Source organism: Oncorhynchus nerka, linkage group LG28 (genome assembly GCF_034236695.1).
Source record: "Oncorhynchus nerka isolate Pitt River linkage group LG28, Oner_Uvic_2.0, whole genome shotgun sequence".
In the NCBI taxonomy this organism is placed as follows: Eukaryota; Metazoa; Chordata; class Actinopteri; order Salmoniformes; family Salmonidae; genus Oncorhynchus; species Oncorhynchus nerka.
In genome coordinates, this window is record NC_088423.1 from 34,998,130 (window position 1) to 35,008,629 (window position 10,500).

The 10,500-nt window shown below is 40.1% G+C and overlaps 1 protein-coding gene across 1 annotated transcript; it reads right to left on the reverse strand.

Moving 5' to 3' along the window:
- Positions 1-350: 350 nt before the first annotated feature.
- LOC115113168 (2-aminoethanethiol dioxygenase-like) lies at positions 351-1,778 on the reverse strand. Its single transcript, XM_029640477.2, has one exon. The coding sequence runs from the start codon at positions 1,490-1,492 to the stop codon at positions 734-736; it is 759 nt and encodes a 252-aa protein (XP_029496337.1). The 5' UTR covers positions 1,493-1,778; the 3' UTR covers positions 351-733.
- Between the last annotated feature and the right edge of the window lie 8,722 nt (positions 1,779-10,500).

The window sequence follows — 10,500 nt, forward strand, 5'->3', positions numbered from 1 at the left end:
TAATGTTCATTATCATGGCATGCTTGGTTCAACAGCTATTGACTAAATAAAATGTAAAATTCAATATAAACTATTTTTATCTCAGTGCCCGGAACTGAACAATATACCTTCCAGCTCTTTAACAAGTTGGGTAAAAAAAAAAATCCTTCGGATATTTGGTTTCAAATTTAGAGCAGCCAAAGAATAAACCATAGACAACTGGTAGAGTAATTGTAAATGTTATTTGATTCAACATTCTGGCTTGTAAGGAACACTTACACGATTCTTCAGGCATTAGTGTCAGGTTGTATATACCAATTAATTGTGTATTACAGCATACCCCATTTAGTGAATTATTGAGTCCCTCAATATTGTTCTTCTTAGCAATGTTGTTTAATGTATGGTTTCAGTTCATTTCAAGACATGATAAACTTGGTGTAATTTCAAATACATTAGAGATGATGTACAAAGATCACAATTGATCAACTGAGTAACTACTTTCATTACAGGCTAAATGCATTGTGACTGGCCAACCCCCAAACTGAAGAGACGATTGTGAGCATTTGTCCAACTTTAGTAGAAGTGCTTTTAGTTCACACAACATGTTTTCCCATTACACACCACAGTGACAGTGATATATCCATTCCATAATAATCCATCATTGTAGGAATTATGACCATCATACATTTATACCATGTTGTGACACAGCCCTGGGAATCAATGGTTCACATCAATTCAGCGTTCATAGTGCGCTTCAGATATTGACTTCAGGGCCGGGGTAAGGTTCACCACCACACCAAAAATCAGAAGGTTGCAGTACTTCCATGAGCCAAACTTCCTTTTGCCCCTGAGCCTCAGCCTTTTTGTCCTCCGAGTCCGAGGCAGACTCCAGAACTTTGTAATAATGACAGTCTCTACCGTCATCTGGATCATATGGTGGTGCCAGAATATCGAGGAAAGCAGTGGGTCCATCGACTGCGTCGATTTGATGAAGGTTGTCTCGGTCAGGGGTCAAAATACATGGGCCACTCTCTTCTGTAAACTCACCGACCGACCGGAGTATTGACCTCCTCAGCGTATCTCTCTGGAAAGGTAGCAGGGGAGGCTTGAATTGCGTGTCACTGGCCACGTTAGTTGATTTGTCCAACCTGTCAAAACAGGTGATCCTGACCTTGCCATACATAACTTTTAACATGCCGTACATTCCCGGGTGGTCGTGCAAGGGGATGGAAGCACCGCTCTTCAGCAGAAACACCCCCATGCTGAATTGGTCTGTCTCGCATATGTGCATGTATGTGACCGGGGGGTTGTGTGGCAGAGGTGTAGACGCGCAGTCAACTTTCCTTGGAGCAATCTTCAGATCCGCAGCTCTGATTTCGGTCATGAGGGTTTGGAGTTTACCTTGATTATCCAGAAACGCTTTATCACCTACCAAAGATGGGTTTCTAAAAGTTACAAGCGCCTGTCTACCAATTTTCTGAACGAGGGAGGTCATGTTGTCGCGAGGCATCATTAAGCCCGTGAAGTACTGTTCTGTAAATCCACACTAGCCTCGCGCTTGCTAGTTAGCGTTTTGCAGGCTGGGCTTCAAGCACAGCTGCCGTTGATCTTGCCTGTCCCTCTCTCGGTGAGAATGATTGATTACACCTGGTGAAATATATATTCCAACTTCACATAAAAATAGAAAGTCGAATGCAATTTTAAGTGAGGGGTACTCTGTATGACACAACATCAAATTTCTCTCCAACTCCCCATTTACGGATATCTTTCACACACGTCCGCAAAGGAAAACGCTTCAGTTCGTGGCGCGGGGCATTGTGGGAAATGTGGTTTAATAATGTACTGTTGGTATTTATCTTCACCCAAACACATCGTTATTAGATAAAACATATAAAGCATATGAAATGTGTATAATATTTGTTTTGATACTATGTTCAATTACAAGTCTTACATTTCATATCATTGTGAGAGATGATAAACGTATTTATTTATGTACTACAATAACCAAAATACCATTCCTCACCTCCTTAAAGAGGAACAGCAGTGAGGTTGTTGACCTTTTCATACTTGAGTCTACTGATTCTGGATAATACAGAGCGCAGTAGTGTACTATGAGTAGGCCTACCATATAAGACTAAACTCGTTTATTATTCTATCAATTGAAAAAGCAGAGCAGCATTAGGTTTGAAATAATGGCAGGACTTTGAAAGAATGGTAGAATTTTCTCTGAAACATAAGAGGGTCTATCAATCTCACTGAGCAGCAAGCCCAATGCACATTTTAATTTGAGTCATTTAGCTGACACTGTTATCCAGAGCAACAAGAGTTAAGTGCCTTGCTCAAGGGTACAACTACAGATTTTTCACTGAGTCAGCTCAATGATTCGAACCAGCAACCTTTTGGTTACGCTCTAAACACACTTTACCACTAGGCTACCTGCCATCTCAATGTATGTTAAGGCAGCCTAATTTCCTTGAACAATTTGGCCACCAAAAAATAATTAATAAATCATGAGTGATCTGTCATATGGAAGCTATTAAGCATGTTATCTAAACAGAGTGACAGATGGTTCCACATTTGGTAATCGTTCCTCATCAGGTTGTTTTTCTGTTATTTTTTCCCCACAATTCTCCATCATCACACACACACACGCACACACACACATACATACACACACACACACAAAGGATACACTCGTGCAGGAAATGACACCAACTCCCCCGTCCATTCCTTTGTTCCTCTTATTCATGGCTCCCGGTAAAGTGTATTTCTGCTACAGATAATTTGAGGCATAGCCTAACCACATTTATAAATGTGTTGCAAACTTGATTAATTAGGTGGGTTCATGTGAGACACAACTGGATGAAAGCAGGTGGAAACTCTGGAGCTAAATTGAAAGTAAAGCTTAGCAAGAGGACTCTGTCCTGCCTCCTTAATTCTATTGTTGTGCTTCTGTGTCGAAACAAAACAAACAAGATTATTATCTGCAAGAAGCTGTTTATTTGTGGCCTTGGTTCACCAGCAAACCCCACAAACCACTTGTATATTTATCACTGTCTTAGAAATTCCTCGAGAGCAGCAGTAGTATCTTTCAAAACATCATGGAGTTTGTATGCTGCTGGGCCTGCAATGAGCTGTAGAGCACTCCTCCATTACTCAGGGAGTCAGCTTGATTTCTTGTGAAACAGCAGTATGGTAATAGGGCATTGTTGCAGCTAAATTACATAGAAATATTTTGGGATATTTTGGGTTTGATCTTAAAACGGATATCCACTGTGTTTTGGAGCTAGGCAAGACAAGCCTATCCCCCCCCCCCCCCCCCCAAATTCTTCACATCGAATGCTACGCATGGCCAGTAAACAGGATTTATGTTTTCCAGAATCACTCTCAAGGTCATGATGGATATAATATGCTTAGAGTTGTCGGGTCTCTCAACCCAGAGTCATTGTGTGCTCTCCCGACACTCCGCTGGGTATTTGCAGGAAGCAAGGCTGTTGTACAGTCCCCCCACATGCTATCTTATCCCTAGGGATCCATAAGGAGTGGCTAACGGCTAGCTAACACAGTCTTTTTAAATTTAATTTTTTACCTCTGCTTATAGCCATAATCTTTATTACTAAACAGTTGGTCCGCCCAACTAGAGTAACATCAGTTTTCTGTCTCCTGTCACCACACTTTATATGGAGCGTATCAATTGTGGATACACCAAATTAAAAACAACTAATTGATAACAAAATATTCTAGGGTAAAGGGTCCCAAAATGTTGCATGCATATCATTCTGTCAACAGAGAAACATAAAAAAAAGTCATATTTGGCATCACTGATGTCGTTTCAAGTTTAAGAATCTAGCTCACTGGCTTCATAAAGCCACAATGTATTTACACAGCTTCCAAGGAAAACAAAGATTCTGGCTGGAGCCTTTGATTCAAGCTGGCCTTTCAGGGATAAAAAGAGGAATAGAGAGAGGGTGGCGGGGAGAAGAGTGAGCTTAGGCATTGGCTTGCAAGTGCAGGGCCTCATGGCCCCCATCCACTAACAGCCCATCCTCTCTGCTTGTTTCCTATCGACATAGGGTCCCTGCACTGTGAACAGGGGACTCAGAGGACTTGGGTTCTGTTGATAATGGGCCCTGTTTCTCCTTTGAGAAGTTTATTATCTCTGGCAGAGGAATCTTCAAACATTCTCTCTGGCCAGGCCTGGGCCCACTGACTTCATATGCTAGATTTCATATTGTCAGTTTGAGTTTGTGTTGCTGGGTGAAAAGTTATGATTTAACAGGTAATTAATATCTTAACCAAGGTGGCTTTATGAATGCTATATTCAAGGAGCCATACAGTATAGATAAAATGATCAATACAGAGCCAAAGAGATACTGATTTAAATAGTTATGTGGCTGGGCACCCAAATTCAGGTCAACCTGTTGAGATTTGTTTATCTTCTCAAGGAAAGATAAAAACATGCTACATGCAGTATTATTACATTGTAATGCAGCTTTGTGAATCATAATGTATGGTGAGGTGTTATCTATATCAAAGATGAAGTTTATAAAGCAGAGTGGAGGATGTTTGGATTATCACTTCCAAATGGACTACAAGAGTCGCAGCGGAGACGGGACATGTACACAATTCAAGTCCCAGTATGAAGCAGAGTAGAGTTGATGTCAACAGCAGGCATGTGGTATTCAAGACTGTAAAGGTCCAGTGATAAATGGTTATATATTATGGCACCACAACTTACTTTTGTCAAGCAGAAACATAACCTATTTATATCTTATTCCTGTCAATCAACATTATTTATCATTGGGAATGTTATTATTAGTTACAGTTAGCCAATGTGTTGGTACATCATTTGTGTGTGTTGTGTGTGTGTGTGGGGACGGGGGGGCATTATACAAAAATTTGCATTGTGGCATCACTGGTGTTTGGTAAGTAATCAGCCAGCCGATGCATGGGGAAATATTGACATCAGCCAAGAAGCAACTGCATCCATGATGCAACAATTAACAAATGTCCACATCCTTTTAATGATAACACAAAGTGTCATTACTGCTTATCTCTACGAGATCAGTGTTGTGTATTGTGTTGAGAACAAACCTGTTTTGAGATGTCATTTTCCAAACAGTAGATTTCAATGACAAATCCAGTGTGGAAGTCTAGGATGATAATATCATTCATTTATTCTACAGCAAGCCTACAGCAATCCACAAAGATCTCACTCTAAACTTCTTGCCTGGACAATTGCAAACTTTCTTTATCTTTACCATGATCCATCCTAGGGCTGACCCCATTTAGTCGACTGGTCGATTGTTTGGTCAATAGGCTGTTGGTCGACCGATCATTTTTTAAATTGAGCAGTTGCAAAAAAAAATACAAGTTTTATGGCACATTTTGATTGACGCCTGTCTCAGTGGACTAATCCATTGCGGAGGCCACGGGGATGGCACACCAGTATCACCAGTAGTATATTTACTGTTAATTCATATAATTTCTCATCTACAATGTTTGTTTGGCTTCCGTAATTTCTGTTATGAATTAATTCAATATGTTATTATTACAGTGTTTTACAGTTCTTATTGTTAGAGTGGACACGTTGTTTGCAGAGCTCACAACCTAGGCTACGCTTGTGCGAAACAAGTTTGGGGCTATTTCATTCCATTTACGAGTTTTCAATTTATTCATTGTGTTTAGTTTGGAGTGATCCTGTCAATGTTGAGTAAGGAGGCACATCTAATTATGCATTGAATTAAGCCTAGGCTTCCTGGCCTGCGCGCAAATGTAGGCTTATAAATGTGCCCATTTGGGGATCTGATAGTATTTCTGATTGTCTTAACTCAACACCACTAATGAGCTGTGGAGCTTCTCAAAGTCATTTTTTCCTTCACCTCAAACAAATCAAATCAAACAGCAAGTGAACAAAGTCTGTTTTTACATCCATTGAGAACGACAATAGTTCCTCAATGTAGCCTATTTGAAAAATCTTTCCAGCTCTCTCCCTTTGATAACCACTTGGCATGAAAGGAAATAATATGTAATGCTCTGATCTGGTGGAAACATCATAAAATAGGCCTACCTGATTACTTCTTATCCCTTGCACAAATACAGCTGTGTCTGTCCAGAGCTCACTGGTGGCAGGAAACTGCTGTTTCCTGCTGGTCCAGAATATTTTATACAATGTTGTAAGTTTGTTAGCACAAGCTTTGGGCTGCACCAAGTTGATAGTTGATACAATGTTTCAAGTTTCTGCAGACAGGCCATGAGTAACCAATGTGATTCATTTGTATCTGGATATTTTCTACCTGCAGGCTGCAGGCTTTATGGCTTTATGTAGGCTATTTTGACTAGTTGGCGATGGCAATAGAAGTTACTTTTAGATTTGTATTATTTTCATTTAGATTTAGATATAATTTGTATTAATCTCATGGCAATGATTTTGAGATATGAAGACTTGATTATAAAATCAAATGTGCATATGAAAATCCTAACTGGCACACAGATCGGTAGAAATTGTAAGATAAATTGGCACTCCAAATGGAAAAGGTTTGCCGACCCCCTGATGTAGCCTATAACCGGCAACTTCGGGAACATAAAGGCAGAATCTGTGAAGGCCAGCTGCAGCTTAGTAGCCTACATATACTGTAGTTGATTTTATTAAAACACATAGGGTGTTTCTATATATGGAAACATATAACATTTTAAAATCGAATTGGTCGGACTCTTGGTCGACCAGTATTGTTTTTAGTCAGGGACAGCCCTAACCCATCCACAACACTTTTGTTGATTATGAGATGTTTGAACTTGGCAACCTTTTCATAGGAACTGAGAGAAAGGAGAGGGGACTGTCTCACCCATTGCTACCCAGAGGTACAAGGCAGCCCCTCACAAGAGTCTCATTCAAAATGCAGTTTTGTTAATGGATCAATAATTAAACAGAATTCAAGGGTACATTTGAAGACAGTGTAGACAGAGATGAATCAAATAGCAAAAGTCTACAAAGGACTTGTCTACCATGCATCTGATTATGTTCTGGCAATGTTGGCAGTATTGCAATTACAGTGTAACAACTACAGTGCATGTTGTATTATTTTATGGGGGATGGATATATATTTTTCATATATTATTATTTTTTTTTTTTTACAGTCAGTAACACTTTATTTGGACAGTCCATCTGTAGATGCTCTACAGACTATCGGTAACATTTCAACTACACTGAACAAAAATATAAATGCAACATGTAAAGTGTTGGTCCCATGTTTTATGAGCTGAAATAAAAGATCCCAGAAATGTTCCTATACGCACAAAAATATTATTTCTGTTTACATCCCTGTTCGTGAACATTCTCCTTTGCCAAGATAATTAATCCACCTGACAGGTGTGGCATATCAAGAAGCTGATTAAACAGCATGATCATTACACCGGTGCATCTTGTGCTGGGGACAATTAAAGGCCCATCGAAAATGTGCAGTTTTGTCACACAACACAATGCCACAGATCTCTAAAGTTTTGAGGAAGCAAGCAATTGGCATGCTGACTGCAGGAATGTCCACCAGAGCTATTGTCAGAGAATGTAATGTTAATTTGGCAGTACGTCCAACCGGCCTCATAACCGCAGACCGCGTGTGACCACACCATCCCACATCCAGCTTCTTCACCTGCGTGATCGTCTGAGACCAGCCACTCAGACAGCTGATGAAACTGTGGGTTTACACAACCTAAGAATTTCTACACAAACTGTCAGTTACTATCTCAGGGAAGCTTATCTGCGTGCTCGCCATCCTCATCCTCATCAGGGTCTTGACTAGAGGTCGACCGATTATGATTTTTCAACACCGATACCGATTACTGGAGGACCAAAAAAAAGCCGATACCGATTAAACGGACAATTTTGTTTATTTCTTTATTTGTAATAATGACAATTACAACAATACTGAATGAACACTTATTTTAACTTAATATAATACATCAATAAAATCAATTTAGCCTCAAATAAATAATGAAACATGTTCAATTTGGTTTAAATAATGCAAAAACAAAGTGTTGGAGAAGAAAAAGTGCAATATGTGCCATGTAAGAAAGCTAACGTTTAAGTTCCTTGCTCACAACATATGACAGCTGGTGGTTCCTTTTAACATGAGTCTTCAATATTCCCAGGTAATAAGTTTTAGGTTGTAGTTATTATAGGACTATTTCTCTCTATACGATTTGTATTTCATATACCTTTGACTATTGGATGAATTTATAGGCACTTAATATTGCCAGTGTAACAGTATAGCTTCCGTCCCTCTCCTCGCCACTACCTAGGCTCGAACCAGGAACACATCGACAACAGCCACCCTCGAAGCAGCGTTACCCATGCAGAGCTAGGGGGAACAACTACTCCAAATCTCAGAGCGAGTGATGTTTGAAGCTCTATGAGTGCGCACCCCGCTAACCCTTCCACATCAGTTACACCAGCCTAATCTCGGAAATTGATAGGATTGAGGTCATAAACAGCGCAATGCTTAAAGCATTGCGAAGAGCTGCTGGCAAAACGTACGAAAGTGCTGTTTGAATGAGTGCTCACGAGCCTGCTACCATCGCTCAGTCCGACTGCTCTATCAAATGATATACTTAATTATAACATAATAACACATAGAAATACGAGCCTTTGGTCATTAATATGGTTGAATCCGGAAACTATCATTTCGAAAACAAAACGTGTATTATTTCAGTGAAATACGGAACCGTTCGGTATTTTATCTAACGGGTGGCATCCATAAGTCTAAATATTCCTGTTACATTGCACAACCTTCAATGTTAAGTCATAATTACGTAAAATTCTGTCAAATTAGTTCGCAATGAGCCAGGCGGCCCAAACTGTTGCATATACCCTGAATCTGCGTGCAATGAATGCAAGAGAAGTGACACAATTTCACCTGGTTAAATATGGCCTGCTAACCTGGATTTATTTGAGCTAAATATGCAGGTTTAAAAATATATACTTCTGTGTATTGATTTTAAGAAAGGCATTGATGTTTATGGTTAGGTACACGTTGGTGCAACGACAGTCCTTTCTCGCAAATGCGCACCGCATCGATTATATGCAACGCAGGACACACTAGATAAACTAGTAATATCATCAACCAAGTGTAGTTATAACTAGTGATTATGATTGATTGATTGTGTTTTATAAGATAAGTTTAATGCTAGCTAGCAACTTACCTTGGCTTCTTACTGCATTCGCGTAACAGGCAGGCTCCTCCTCGTGAGGCAGGTGGTTAGAGCGTTGGACTAGTTAACCGTAAAGTTGCAAGATTGAATCCCTGAGCTGACAAGGCAGTTAACCCACCGTTCCTAGGCCTTCATTGAAAATAAGAACGTGTTAACTGACTTGCCTAGTTAAATAAAGGTGCAATTTAAAATATTTTTAATCGGCTCCAATTAATCGGCCATTCCGATTAATCGGTCGACCTCTAGTCTTGACCTGACTGCAGTTCGGCATCTTAATTGACTTCAGTGGGCAAATGCTCACCTTCAATGGCCACTGGAGAAGTGTGTTCTTCACAGATGAATCCTGGTTTCAATTATACCTGGCAGATGATGGTATGATTTGATTCATTAGGATCCCCATTAGCCGACGCCAATGGCGACAGCTAGTCTTACTGGTGTCCGACGCATAACGAAAAAGACATTACAGACAAAAGGCAATTTACATACATTTAAAAACATTAACATGTAGTGTGTGTGTGTGTATCAAGTAGGTGTATGGCGTCGTGTGGCGAGTGGTTTGCTGATGTCAACGTTATGAACAGAGTGCCCCATGGTGGAGGTGGGGTTATGGTATGGGCAGGCATAAGCTACGGACAATGAACACAATTTCATTTTATCAATTTGAATGCACAGAGATACGGTAACAAGATCTTGAGGCCCATTGTCATGCCTTTTATTCACCGCTATCACCTCATGTTTCAGCATGATAATGCACAGCCCCATGTCTTAAAGATCTATACACAATTCCTAGAAGCTGAAAATTTCCCAGTTCTTCCATGGCCTGCACACTCAGCAGACATGCTACCCATTGAGCACGTTTCGGATGCTCTGGATCGACGAGTACAACAGCGTGTTCCAGTTCCCGACAATATCCAGCAACTTCGCACAGCCATTGAAAAGGAGTGGGATAACATTCCATAGGCCACAATCAACAGCCTGATTAACTCTATAGCGAAAGAGATGTGGGGCGCTGCATGAGGCGCGCTGGTGGTCACACCAGATACAGACTGTTTTTCTGATCCATACCTTAAAAATAAAAAAAACATGCATATCTGTACTCCCAGTCATGTAAATTCCATAGATTAAGGCCTAATGAAATAATTTCAACAGACTGATTTCCTTACATGAACTGTAACTCAGTAAAATCTTTGAAATTGTTGCATGTTGTTTATATTTTTTGTTCAGTGTAACTATCTCTAACCCTAAACCTTACTATTATTATAAACCTACTCCTAGCAAGCAGTTGCTTATCAACAGATGGTCATACTATCAACA

Coding starts and splice junctions, on each gene's coding strand:
- LOC115113168 (XM_029640477.2), bottom strand. CDS start 1,492: ATGATGCCTCGCGACAACATGACCTCCCTCGTTCAGAAAATTGGTAGA.